This window comes from Alexandromys fortis, unplaced genomic scaffold (genome assembly GCF_014885135.2).
Source record: "Alexandromys fortis isolate MF-2015 unplaced genomic scaffold, M_Fortis_MF-2015_v1.1 scaffold_25, whole genome shotgun sequence".
NCBI lineage: Eukaryota > Metazoa > Chordata > Mammalia > Rodentia > Cricetidae > Alexandromys > Alexandromys fortis.
In genome coordinates this window covers 289,091-303,396 of record NW_026067904.1, presented here as the reverse complement: position 1 = coordinate 303,396, position 14,306 = coordinate 289,091, and the positions used below count along the sequence as shown (strand labels likewise).

General features: G+C 43.5%; 1 protein-coding gene across 1 annotated transcript in view; it reads left to right on the top strand.

The window, feature by feature from the left end:
• Window positions 1-610: 610 nt before the first annotated feature.
• The window catches only part of Ube2d2 (ubiquitin conjugating enzyme E2 D2), a 37,788-nt gene continuing 24,092 nt past the window's right edge, over window positions 611-14,306 (top strand). The window contains exon 1 of the mRNA XM_050134903.1: window positions 611-745. Within this exon, the coding sequence (XP_049990860.1) occupies window positions 722-745 (24 nt within the window). The 5' untranslated portion in view covers window positions 611-721. The remainder of the gene's footprint in view (window positions 746-14,306) is intronic.

Genomic DNA, 14,306 nt, shown 5'->3' with positions numbered 1-14,306 from the left:
TTGATCTTCGAAGCGCCACGCGCACAGGGTACCGGGGGCCAATTTGGGGCCTTGGCGGAGGAGCATCTAGAACCCGCGCGTAAACTCTCGCGAGATCACCTCTCCGTGCCTCGCGACGTCATCCCCTCCGCGGCCGTGGCTGCGCCGGCGCGTAAGGTCCTCGCAGGGGCGGCCCGTATCCTTCCGCCGCCGGCCCGGCCCTCCCTCCCAGGCCCGCCAATCCCGGAGCCTCCCGACCTGCCCCTCGGCCTGGGCCCACCCCGCGCTCTGGCGGCCCCACCCCGGCGGCGCCGCTCGCCCGCCCGCCCGCCCGCCCGCGCGTCTCTTAGTCCACCTGCATTAGGCAAGCCAGCAGGCTTCCCCGGCTCCGCGACCGTAAGGCTCTCGGCGAGCCCGGGGTCTGGGGCGCTTCCTCCCCGGCGGAGGGATCCACGGCGGCTGAGGAGGCGGCGCTGAGCCTACGAGGAAGAGGCGGCTACGGCGGCGGCGGCTGTGGCAGCAGCGCATAAAGGGGCCGCCGCCGGGTGATGCGGTGACCGCTGCGGCAGGCCAGTAGCTGAGTGGGCCTCGGCCCTCAGCTCGTCGGATCCGCGCTTCGGAGCTCCCGGTCTTCTCCGGCCGACTCGCGACCGCTCGGGCGGTCTCAGGCCCCCCTCGCCCCTTCCCCGTCCCTCCCCCGTCCCCGTCCCCGCCCCGGGGGCCATCGCCACCGTTTCCCACCATGGCTCTGAAGAGAATCCACAAGGTAAGCGACCGGGGTGTTGCTGTGGGAATGGGCCGCTGGGAGAGCCCGCTGAGTAGGCTGCGGCCTGCACTTCCCGCGGTCGCCTCCGCCGGGCTCGCGGCGTTTGCTTCCCGCTGCCGGCGCCGGCCCCACGGGGCGGCCTTCACACCCCACTCCCAGAGATGGCGCCCGCGAAGGCCGGAGCGCGGGGACCCTGCTAGGCCGAAGTTGCTCCGGTCCTCGCTGTCGTCCACCCCGCCGCCTTTCCAGGCCTCCCTCCAGCCTGGGACTTGCTGCTCTTTAGGGCTATTGTCCGCCTGGGAAGGGGACTTGGACGGCGCGGGAAGGGGGGGTGGGGGCAGCGACTGGGGCGTTGGGCGGCCCTATGGTTTGAGGTCGATAGGGCTGCTTGGCCAATCTCTGTCCCCCTACTCGGGCGCCCTACCCGGAGCTCCCTGAGATCGAGCACCCAGACAGGGTGCGACCGGAGGGTCCCTTTGCCCGATCCGTGACTGTTTCCTTGAGTTCACTTAACTCTTGGGCAGCTGGCTGCACGCTGAAGTCGTCCTTACTGGTCTGGAAAGTCAGAGGGAAGAGAATGCCCCTCCGGAGGGCGGAGGGGGTTAAGTGGAGAAGCGTTGTTCCTCGGGGTTGCCGCATGTCGTCGGAGACTAACCCTTCAGTTTTGTAGGACGGGAGCTAGTGGAACAACTGTTTACCTGGTAGGGTGAAGCCAGGCAGTTCCGAAAACCGAACGTTGAACACCGCCGGAGAAATTCCTTTCACAGACTTCTCCCAAAATGATTTTAACGCTAAAATTAGACGATATATTCGTGAAGACTTAATTTAGAAGGGATTTTACTCAATTTTTGGTTAGTAATAATTTCTTAGTTCTTTTTTTTTTTTTTAAACGAAAGGTTAGCCACTTATACGATTTAGTATTAGGAGAACATAGGCTTGGCGTAAACTTTAGCGTCCTCCCGCCAATATTAACCTCTTGGTGTCACTATTATTTTTTTCCTTGGACGTAAAAAGTCACCCACTGTGAATTTTGTTTGGCATTTTATTTGGCTCAGATGGGCCATATTAAATCTTCACCTGGTAGGGCCTGAGATTACCCGTAAGGGCTGATAGGATGGGGACACAAAGAATGGAGAACGAAGTCAAAATGCAGATTGAAAGATGGGAAACCACAGTTCAGCAATTGGTCCTCATTTTATTCTTTATTCAAGACTTGGAATGTGGAATTAATTCCATTCCTTACCGTGAATTAGCACCTTACCAATTTTTGCTTGAATTTTTTTTTTTTTTTAAGAAATCAAAGGATAGGCTTTAGCAATAAGTCTTACACTAAAATGAAGCAGGGTCCTTGATAAAAGAAGAATGGACTTGGGGCTGGAGAGATGGCTCAGCGGTTAAGAGCACTGCCTGTTCTTCTGAGGACCTATGTTCAACCAGTACCCACATGACAGCTCACAACTGTGGCTCCAGTTCCAGGGGGTCTGATAACCTTCACAGCAATGCCCATAAAATAAAGATAAATAAATTAATATTTTTTTTAAATATGAGCTTAATGAAAGATCTCTTGAAAAACCATGTAAAGGATAAACATCCAAGTAATGTGTATATATCGTCTCCTCTCTCTCCCTCTCCTTCTCCCTCCCTCTCTCTCTTCCCCCCCCCCTCCCCCTCTCATTTTGGAGATGGGATTTCTCTGTGTAGCAGCCCTGGTTGTCCTGGAACTTATTTTCTTTGTAGACCAGGCTGGCCTTAAACTCAGAGATCTTCCTCCCAAGAGCTGGGATTAGAGGCACCTGCCACTGCCACCCAGCATGTGTATGTATTTCAAAGACTTTAACAGTCATAGATCCTTATAGAGTCTAATGGGAAGTTATCAATTTGAGTTGCTGTTTGAGTTATACCTATAGAAGATCCCCCAAAGCTGGGAGAGAAAGTGAGTTTGATGTGTGATAATTTGCAAAGATTCTTAATTTTTTTTCCCTTAAGGTAGGGTCTTCCTAGCTCTGTTGGATTGCAACTTACTGTGATGTAGACCAGGCTGGCCTCAAACTCCAAGAGCCATCTACCTCTACCTTGAGAGTGCTGAGATTAAACCAATGAGTTAATAGCGTAGAGACTTCTTCAGAGAGGGCAATAACACTGACTCAAAACGTACACTTAAGTCTTTTTTTTTTTAAATATTTATTTATTATGTATACAATATTCTGTCTGTGTGTATGACTGCAGGTCAGAAGAGGACACCAGACCTCATTACAAATGGTTGTGAGCCACCATGTGGTTGCTGGGAATTGAACTCAGGACCTTTGGAAGAGCAGGCAATGCTCTTAACCTCTGAGCCATCTCTCCAGCCCCCCACTTAAGTCTTAAAATAACATTTGCTCCCAGTTGTTTTTGAGATAGGCTGTCACTATTGTTCAGGTTGGTATTTATCCTCAGTACTGGGATGCAGGCAGGTACCACCACACCTGCCTTCACTTTAAATCTTTTTGAACAGTACAAGGAATTGAGCCCAGAATCTTATGTATGCTAAGGCAAACACTCTACCACTGAACTACATTCCCAGTTCTTATAAATCTTTAAAAAGGAAGTCAGGTTTAGAAATGATCACATGACCTTAAAAATGTCTGTGTATGTTTCACCCATAGCCCTCACTTGAACTATTTTTTTTTTTTTTCGAGCTAGGGTTTCTTTGTAGCTTTGGTGCCTGTCCCGGAACTAGCTCTTGTAGACCAGGCTGGCCTCGAACTCCCAGAGAGCTGCCTGCCTCTGCCTCCCGAGTGCTGGGATTAAAGGCGTGCGCCACCACCGCCCGGCACACTTGAACTATTTTACACCTTTCCACGGGTCCTAGAGATTGAGCTTTTGTTCAGGGCTTCTCTTTGTAGCCCTGGCTGTACTGGAACTTGCTTGTACACCACTCTGGTCTTGAACTCACAAAGATCTACCTGCCTCTGCCTCCTGAGTTCTGGGCTTAAGGATGTGTACAACTACCATCTGGCTATTTGTTTCAATAAACCTTTTACAATTATGTGTTTTACTTTATGAATGTTTTGCTTTCATGTATCTGTGTGCTCACTGTATATGCCTGTTGAATCACCTGGAACTGGAGTTAGACGTGGTTGTGAGCCACCATTCAGGAGCTGGGAATCCTACCTGGGTTCTCAGCAAGAACAAACCTGTCTCAGTCCCCCAGTTATTTTCCTGATACAGGTTTGCATGTATTCCAAACTGGCCTGAAACTATGTATGGGGGCATGACTTTGAATTTGTGCTCCTTCAGCCCCTACCTCCTGAATACTGTGACTGTAAGCATGTCCCACCCTGTTAAGTTTTAAGTGGCCCTGGAATCAAACCCAGAGTTTGAACTCCGCCATCTGAGGTACATTCTTAGCTCAGTTTTTTAAATTTATATATGTATCTCTCTATCCCCATTTAGTAACCTAGAACCTTTGTTGAAGTCAAGTATGACTTGACTTCTTTTAGACTGCCAAAGACTAGAAAACCCCTCTTTTATTTTCATCAAAATTATTGTGAAAACAAAAGCAGAAGTTGTGTTTCTCATTTTTTTTTTTTTTTTGCGTGGCATATATAGTTTATATTGGCTTAATGGATACAGTTAAAACCATTCCTATCTTATCCTCAGCCCAATATATCTGGTCTGGAATCCCAAGACTTGCTTGGTCTGTATAATCAGTCTTAGTGTTGCCTTTCCTGTTGTCAGAATCTGAAAAGAGCTATTATTTAAATATCCCTTCAACCTCAAATGTCATGAAGTGTTTTTTTTCCCTTTTGTTTTAAAGATTTATTATGTATGCAGTGTTCTGCCTGCACACCAGGAGAGGGTATTAGATCTCATTATAGAAGGTTGTAAGCCACCATGTGGTTGCTGGGAATTGAACACAGTACGTCTGGAAGACCAGTCAGTGCTCTTAACCTCTGAGCCATCTCTCCAGCCCATCATGAAGTGTTTTATCTGGTTCTAATAGAATTCTTAAAATTTACCCCATTTGACAGGAGGCATCTTTAGAAATTCAGTATTTTGCTGGATGGTGGCACTTGGGAGGCAGAGGCAGGTGTATATCTGTGAGTTCGAAGCCAGCCTGGTCTACGGAGCAAGTTCCAGGACAGGTTCCAAAACTGGAGTAACCCTGTCTTGAAAAGCCTCCCAAAAATAAAAAATAACTCAGTATCTTACTTTTTTGATAAATAATGCAAATTTTTGTCTGAATTTGGTACTTTTTGTCTGAATTTTGGTACGTATTTTTTATTCTTTGAATTTCATACATGCATAGTCTGTTTTGGCCAAATTTACAGCACTTTTTATTTTCACTGTTGAGGATTGGACCAAGGAAGGGCCTTGTACATTCTCAGCAGATACCCCACTACTGAGTTACCCCAAGTCCTGGAAAAAGCTTTTGATGGGCATTATTTTGATGTATATCTTGGAGATTCTTGAGCTAGTCTTTAGCCAGAATTTACCATGGAGACGCATTATGAATAGTATGGTTATAGCAGGGATTTGAATTGTGTGTGCACATGTATGTCTTCATGTCTGTGTCAGTGTCTATACCAATTAGCCTTCTGTGTTTCAGTTTTCTGCTGACTTTATAGGTTTTGATGCTTTGAGGCCTGCCTGCCTCTCCTAGTACCACCCCCAGCCCTTTTCCAGTTGGCTGCATCTCATCTGTTGTGAGCTAAGAAACCAGATCACAGAGCTTATTAAAATTGTGTCTAAAATAAGATCCAGTAGGCTTTGAGTGAAGAGGGTTTCGTGTGTTCTCTGAACTGTATGGTCTCTTTGATCAAAGACCTTTTTGACTTCCTGTTTTTCCTTTTACCTTTAGTTGTAAAGATGCAGGTGCCCTTGTTGAAATATAGGCTTAATTTTTCTGTTTTTGAGGTTAGCAGGCTGAATATTTTGATTCCTCCAGGAGTTGTAGAGTGACAAAAGAGAATGTACTAGTCTTGGGGGTGAAGCACAGTAGGGAGAGTGCTTGACTAGTTTGCAAAGCCCTGTTTTGATTTCTAGCACTTTGGGTACTTATGTAATCCCAGAACTGAGAAGATGGTGACTGGAGGATCAGAAGTTCAAGGTCATCCTCAACTATAAATTATATTTGAGGGCAGTCTTGGGTACATAAGATTCTATCTTAATAAGTAAATGAGCAAGTTCAGATACTTTAAAACATAATTCCCTACATATTTTAATGGTGTCTTGATAGTTTAAGGTTTGTGTACGTAGCTTTGAAATAATAGTAATGCCATCAATGATCCAATAGTAAGGCAAACTTCTAAGACTCTTAGGAGACAAAACAAAGTTCTTAGTTAAAAAAAGGTTTTGAACTCAAGACAGATAACTAAAGTAGGATGTAACTAAAGTAAAGGAGAATGAGGGTGCTAGAAAATAGGGCATCTGCTACCTATTTCTCTTGAAATGTTGCTGGGATTAAAGTGGGTAGTACTGTCCTGATTCCTAATATTACTAAATTTAAAAATAGTATTGGCCATTGAATTAAGAATAATTGAAGGTAAAATGTTTGCCACTCCACTTAATCTCCTGAATCTCAGAAAATAAAAACGATAACTGCTAGAAATGTGTGCTGTGTGTTACATTAATATTCATAGAGGTATAGGTTGAGTAATTTTTGGCAAAATGATGAAACAAATTACAAATATTCCTGTAGAATACTGAATACTAGCATGAGTGTTTGGTTTACTGCCCTGGAAAGCAGGCATAGCTTACTCTAAAAGATAAACGTCATGATATAGTTTTCTGGAAAATCTTCCCTCATTAGACAAAGATTCTTAGATGGGCATACTCTCAGCTAAATTAAGAGGCAGAAGCAGGAGGATTGCTTGAGTCTAAGAGTCCAGGACCAATGTGGGAAACATTAAGAGCCCATTTTTTAGAATAAAACAACTGTAGGCATAGCCAAATCCTGGAACACACTTTTAGTGCATGCTTGGTTCATGCCTATTTGCAACAGGAAAAGTCTTGTCAGTGTACTACTCTTTGTTTTGTTTTTTTTTGAGACAGGGTCTCTTATGTAGTCTTGACTGTCTTGGAACTCACTGTGAACTCACAGAGATCCTCCTGTCTCCTGTTCCCCAAGTGATGGAATTAAAGGTGTGGGCCATATAATCATTTTATTAAGGAGTAAGAAGTTTTGGAAGCAAGTTCTTTTTAGTGTGTATCTCTGAGTGCTAAGGGGTAGTTTTGATCTTACAATTCTGAATATTGTAATCAGAGAGATGGCTGCTGAAATATCTTAGGTAATTCCAGGACAGGAATACCTGACTGAAGCCTGTTGCTGACAAAACTATTACAGCCCTCATGTTGGAAATGTAGATGTACACTTGCTTTTTCTATAAAAATTAAGTTTTGATAGTTTATAGTGTAAGGAAACAAAATACCATTTGTTCTGTCTAGAGAGTCAAGTGAGATGCCACGTAGTAGATTTCTAATACTAGCACTGCAACATTTTCCAGGACTACTATCTGACAAGACGGTATGACTTGATTAATAAGACTACAGCTAAAGGGCTACAGGAATGTCTCAGAGTGAAAAGCACTGGCTACTCTTCCAGAAAACCAGGGTTTCCCAGTACCCACGTGACAACTTACATTGTCTGTAACTACAGTCTCAGGCACACATGGTGCAGACATACATACAGACAAAACACTTTTTTTTTTTTTTTTTTGAGACAGAGTTTCTCTGTGTTCTGGCTGTCCTGGAACTTGGCTTTGTACACTAGGCTGCCTTGAACTCACAGAGATCCCCCTGCCTCTTCCTGAATGCTGGGACTAAAGGTTCTCCACCACTACCCAGTTTAAAACATTAAAAACAAACAAACAAACAAACAAAAAAAAAAACAAAAAAAAACCCTCTGGCTGGATGGAAAACTGAGTTTCTTTCCTTTTTGATTTTTATTTAGTTTATGGGTGTTTTGCCTGCATTTACAGCTGTGTGCCAGACCACATGCTTGCGGTGTTTGAAGAGGGTGTATGATCGATTTCCTGGAACATAGTTACATAGTGAGTCTAGGAATCTAACCCTAGAAGAACAGCCAGTGAATGCTCTTGACTGCTGGGCCTGTTCTCCAGCCTCCCAAAGATACTTTCAAAATTCTCCTTTGAAGCCAGGTAGTGGTGTGCAGGCCTTTAATTCCAGCACTTGGAAGACAGAGGCAGGTGAATCTTTTGAGCTCAAGGCCAGCCTGGTGTACAGAGCAAGTTCCAGGACAGCCAGGGCTAAAGAGAAGCCCCGTCTCAAAAACAACAAAATAATAATAATAGTAATAATAAAATAAACATTTCCTTTGAATTGAATTAAATATTTTTATTTTCTTTTTGAAGAGGGAACAGCATCAGACATCAAGCATATGAAGCATTCCCTTTGCCACTGAACTACAGCCCTAACCCCCTTGTATTGAGTTGTTTGCTTGTTAAATTTTAGACATGTCACTCAGCATCTCAGTTTGTCCTTTAACTCTCGAGTTCCCTAAGTGGTAGTTGTGATAGAAACATGAGCCATTAAAGCACAGCTTATTTGAAATTTTTATTTTATTTTTTTAAGATTTATTTTTTGGGGGGACCATCACTGTTGGTACACACCATTAGTCCCAGCAATCAGGAGTCAGAGGCAGGTGGATCCCTGAGTTCTGTGTAGCTAGGGCTACACAGAGAAACCCTGTCTTGAAAAAAAAAAAAAAAGGAAAAAAATTATTTTTGGGTCCTGAGTATGGTGGCACATCCTTTAATCCTAACACTCTGGAAGGAGGTCTAGGCCGGTGTTGGGTCTCTGTGAGTTTGAGGTCAGCTTGGTCTAGATAGCAAGTTTCCAGAGCAGCTAGGACTACATGGAGAGACCCTGTGTGGGCTTATGCATATGAATGTAGGTGCCTAAGAAGGCCAGAGATGTTTGAATCCCTGGAACTGGAGTTACAATTTTCTGCCACCTGATGTGGGTGCTGGGAACCAGATCAGTTCCAGTCTCTTCAACAACAATAGAGCATTTAATATCCACAGTTTAATAAAGTAACTGCTTTTTCATTTGTTAAATTTTTAGGAAAATTTAAAACTCAGGCCTAGCCGGGTGGTGGCGGTACATGCTTTTAATCCCAGCATTTGGGAGGCAGAGGCAGGCGGATCTCTTGAGTCTGAGGCCAACCTGATCTACAAGAGCTAGTTACAGGCCAGTCTCCAAAGCTACAGAGAAACACTGTCTTGAAAAACATACCAAAAAAAAAAAAACTTGGGCCTATAGAAAAATTAAAAATCTAGTGTTATTTTTCTTTAGCTGTTTCTGAGGAATCTGCTGATGTGATTCCATGGCAATCCCTAGTTTTATTTTATTTTTTTCCAAAGTAGGGTCTTGTCACCTGGGCTGGACTCAGGCTTGTCTCTCTAGCAGAGGATGACTTCAAATTCATGTCTCTACCTCCTGAGTGCTGGAATTAAAGGAGTATACACCATGCCTCTTAGTTTTGGTAGTTTAGGCTTCCTTCCTTCCTTCCTTCCTTCCTTCCTTCCTTCCTTCCTTCCTTCCTTCCTTCCTTCCATTGATTGATTTATTATGTGTACAGTATTCTCAGTATTCTGTCTTTCCTGCAGGCCAGAAGAGGGCACCAGATCTCATTACAGATGGTTGTGAGCCACCATGTCGTTGCTGGGAAATGAACTCAGACCTTTGGAAGAGCAGGCAGTGCTCTTAACCGCTGAGCCATCTCTCCAGCCCCTGGCTTTTTTTCATATTTCCAAATATTAGGTTTAATTTGTTTGCCTTGCCTTAGGCAGGAATGTTTTTGAAGCTCAGTGCTGTATATCTCTGCACCTTAGGTGGCAGATGATTTGTTTAGTTGGCTGCTTTCATTGCATCCTGTCTGTTGGTATGCTGTCATTTTCCCATTTTATAAATACTTGTTAACCTTGTTTGTATTAGCTATCTATTGCCACTTAAGAAAGTGACTGTTTAAAACATACCACACTTCTTCATACAGGAATCTGAGAATGGTTTATAGCTAGGTACCTCCTGAGTGCTGGGATTAAAGGTATCTCCCATCATGCCCAGCTCTGAAGTTTCGGTTAGGTGCTTGAGTGCAGGGTGGTTAGGGAGTTAAGAACTGAACTCAGGTCCTCCTCAAGAGCAATAATATACTTTCTTAACTGTTAAACCATCTCCGAGGGCCTTCTCTTAAATGTTCTGTGTTTAGTCTTCAGCTTCACAGATAGTAACAGTTATGCTAAAGTATTGATTTTTATATGGATGTACTTTTTTTTTTTTTTTTTTGAGACAGGATTTCTCTGGCTTTGGAGCCTGTCCTGGAACTAGCTTTGTAGACCAGGCTGGTCTCGAACTCACAGAGATCCGCCTGCCTCTGCCTCCTGAGTGCTGGGATTAAAGGTGTGCGCCACCACCGCCCGGCTTTGGATATACTCTTGTATGCATATAAAGCAATGGAATCTAGACTTTGTTTCAATTTGGGCAATTGTTTATAGTTCTGTCAGCTATTATAAGGGTTCTAGTATCTATCTTCACCATTATGCCTTATCAAAAAGCAGATCACAAATCACAAGGACTGTAGGATATCACTTGACACCCACTAGGAAAACAGTAACTGCTTAGCTATCTTGCTGGTCCTGATAGTGATTTATTAGCTGCGTTTTATTTAGTAGATGCTACTGCTGGAAAACTGAGAGTACTTATGGAGAAGGAAGAAATAATTGGTAACTTTTTGAAGAGTGTGTGTGTGTGTGTGTGATGTAGGAGCTGAAAAAAATGACTCAGCAGTTAAGAGCACTTACTGCTATTCTAGTCTAGAAGTCCTAGGTTTCTTTCTTTCTTTTTTTTAAATATTTATTACGTATACAATATTCTGTATGCCTGCAGGCCAGAAGAGAGCACCAGACCCCATTACAGATGGTTGTGAGCCACCATGTGGTTGCTGGGAATTGAACTCAGGACCTTTGGAAGAGCAGGCAATGCTCTTAACCTCTGAGCCATCTCTCCAGCCCTCTAGGTTTGTTTCTTAACTCCCACATGGCAGCTCACAACTTTCTGTAACTCCAGTTCCAGAAGGTCTGTAATCCTCTTTTGACTGCTGTAGGCAAAACACCACTAATTAAACATATATGCACACACATACATATAAAATTGTGTTAAATCATTATCTTAACATCTTAATTTTTATCAATCATGTGCCATAAATTTAATTTTGTACTACATATATGTTTAAGTTTTAAGATTTTATTATTATTTTTCAAGAAAGGATTTCTTTGTGTAACAGCCCTGGCTTTGCTGGAACTTGCTTTGTAGACCAGACTGGCCTCAAACTCAGAGACCTGCCTGCCTCTGCCTCCTGGGTGCTGGGATTAAAAAAGTGTGTATGTTGAGATAGGGTTTCTATGTTTAGTAGCTTTGGCTGTCCTGGAACTCCCTCTGTAGACCAGGCTGGCCATGAACTCAGAGAGATTTGCTTGCCTAAAACACACAAAAGCTTATGTTAATTATAAATACTTGGCCAGTAGCACAGGCTTATTACTAGCTAACTCTTATATTTATAAAATTAACCCATTTCTATTAATCTGTGTATTGCTATGTGACTTGTTACTTTTATCTGTCCTCTAGCAATTCTTGCTTCTTTGGTGGCTGTCTGGTGTCTCTGACTCTGCTCTTCTTTCTCCCTGTATCCTCAGTTTGATCATCTCACCTGTACAGTTTGCTTGGCTATTGGCTGATCAATTTTTATTAGCCAGTGAGAGTAGTACATATACATAGTGTAAAAAAGGATTGTTCCACTACACTCGAGCGCTGAGGTATTTTTAAAATTTTAAATTATATTTTATTTAATTTATTGTGTGTGGGTGCATGGAGTTATGCATATACCACAAAGTGTACATGGAGGTTAGAAGGCAACCTGTGGAAGTTGTTTTGTTCTTTCACTGTGTGGATCCAAGGTAAAGAACTTGGGTCGTTAGGCTTGATGGGAAGCACCTTTTGTGCTTAGCTGTCCTGAAGACTTTATACTACGTTATAATTTTGTTTCCTTGGATTCACTAAAATTCTAATGCTGAATATGGTGACAACACACCTGCCATTCTAGCACTTGAGAAGGGGAAGCAGTAAGAATTATGAGCGTTTTGTGTGAATGATGTATGTGAACCATGTATGTACTTGGTGCCTATGGAGTTCAGAAGAGTGGAGGGATTATTGTGAGCCCTCATATGGATGCATTGTAATATTTTGTTTGTTTTGAGACTGGGTTTCTGTGTAGCCCTGGCTGCTCTGGAATCTGTAGACCAAGCTGGCCTCCAACTCAGATTGTCTGCCTCTCCTTTTCAAGTGCTGGGATTAAAGGAGTGCACCACCACTGTACGTGGCTGCATTATATTTTCATGCTTCTGTCATACTACAGAATACCTCTGCTTGCTACCTTTTCTGTATTTGTCCAGAAAATACTTTTAGAACCCACAAGTGGCACTGTATGGTTTTTAAACATTCCTTGAAGAAAAAAAGAAAACAGATGATAGTAGGTACCTATTATCACTTTTATTAGTTGTTTTTTTTTGTTTTTTTTTGTTTTTTCGAGACAGGGTTTCTCTGTGGCTTTGGAGCCTGTCCTGGAACTAGCTCTGTAGACCAGGCTGGTCTCGAACTCACAGAGATCCGCCTGCCTCTGCCTCCCGAATGCTAGGATTAAAGGCGTGCGCCACCATTGCCCAGCCACTTTTATTAGTTTAAATCCATGAGGGATACAACATCACATGAATTCTGTGTCCAATTGCTTTGGAATTTGTCTTGAACCATGTCACTGTTTGCATAGGCCTGAGCTTCCTTTCGCTAGATTGCTCTGGTTTTGTTGTTTGCCTGTTCATGAGTCCTTGCGTTGTTTTTTGTTTGATTTTGTGTTGTTTTTTGCTTTATGCATAGGAACACATCTCTTGCCTAAGTAGAATTCAGTTTTATCTTGGGCATGAATATCTTCAGGGTTTTTTTTTCTTAAAAAATTATTTATTTATTACGCATACAGTATTCTGCCTGCACACCAGAAGAGGGCACCAGATCTCATTATAGATGGTTGTGAGTCACAGTATGTTTGCTAGGAATTGAACTTAGAACCTCTAGAAGAGCAGCCAGTGCTCTTAATCTTTGAACCATCTCTCCAGCCCTGAATATCTTCAGTTTTAAGAAGCACACTCATAGCCATCAAAAATGGCCTTGAACCACAACCTTCTAGACATACTTGCATTTCCCAGCATGCCTCTGCAGGTGCCAAGATTGTGGAAATGAAATTTTTTAAATGTGTATAAATTTTACCTGTGTGTTGAGTATGTGTACCTTGGTCTGTTGCCCCAGGAGATGAAACAAGAACATTGGATTCCCTACGACTGGGGTTAGAGATTTGGGGACTGCCACATGGATGCTGGAAATTGAACCTAGGTTTTCTGCAAGAGCAGTTCAGTGCTCTTAACCTGCTGAGCCAACTCTCCAGCTGTCTGTCTGTCTGTCTGTCTGTGTGTGTGTGTGTGTGTGTGTGTGTGAGAGACAGAGACAGAGACAGAGACACGAAAAGATCACACATGGTTTCTGTGGTGATGGGGATCCAACCCACTGCTTTGTTAAGCACTACTAAGTGACATCTTCAACCCTTTTAATGTAGTCTGGGCTGTCGTTGAACTCTTTAAAGATTTTTATTTATGTATGAGTGCTCTGTTTGCATGTATACCTGCAAGCCAGAAGAGGGCATCAGATCCCACTATAAATGGCTGAGCCACATTGTGGTTAGTGAAAATTGAACTGAAGACCTCTGGAAGAGGAGCCAATGCTCTTAACCTCAGAGCCATCTCTCCAGCCCTGATCCTCTCTTTCTAATGTGAGCCACCATATCAGCTTTATTCTTTTTGTTTGTTTTGTTTTTATTACAGGGTTTCTCTGTAATAATCTTGGCTGTCCTGGAACTTGATCTGTAGACTGGCATCAAACTCACAGAGATCCACCTGCCTCTGCCTCCTGACTGCTGGGATTAAGACATGCCCTGCTATTGCCTGGCAAAATATTTTTTTCTTTTATTTTGGTTTTTCGAGACAGGGTTTCTCTGTGTAGCCCTGACTATCTTTTTTTTTTTTTTTTTCAAGACAGGGTTTCTCTGTAGCTTTGGTGCCTGTCCCGGAACTAACTCTTTTAGACCAGGCTGGCCTCGAACTCCCAGAGATCCGCCTGCCTCTGCCTCCCGAGTGCTGGGATTAAAGGCATGCGCCACCACCGCCCGGCTCTAGCCCTGACTATCTTGGCACTCTCTGTTGACCAGGCTGGCCTTTAACTCACAGAGACCCACCTGCCTTTGCCACTCAGAATGCTGGGATTAAAGGCCTGTGCCACTACGACTGACCTCATTTGTTTTTAAATATGTGTGTATGGGGGTACACATGGGAATACAGTTCCCACAAGGCCAGAAGAGTGGGTTCTCCTGGGTATGATTTACAGGCAATTGTGAACTGCCAAGTATGGGTACTTGTAACTGAACTCTTCTTAACCACTGAGGCATTTCCTCAGCCTCCCTCCC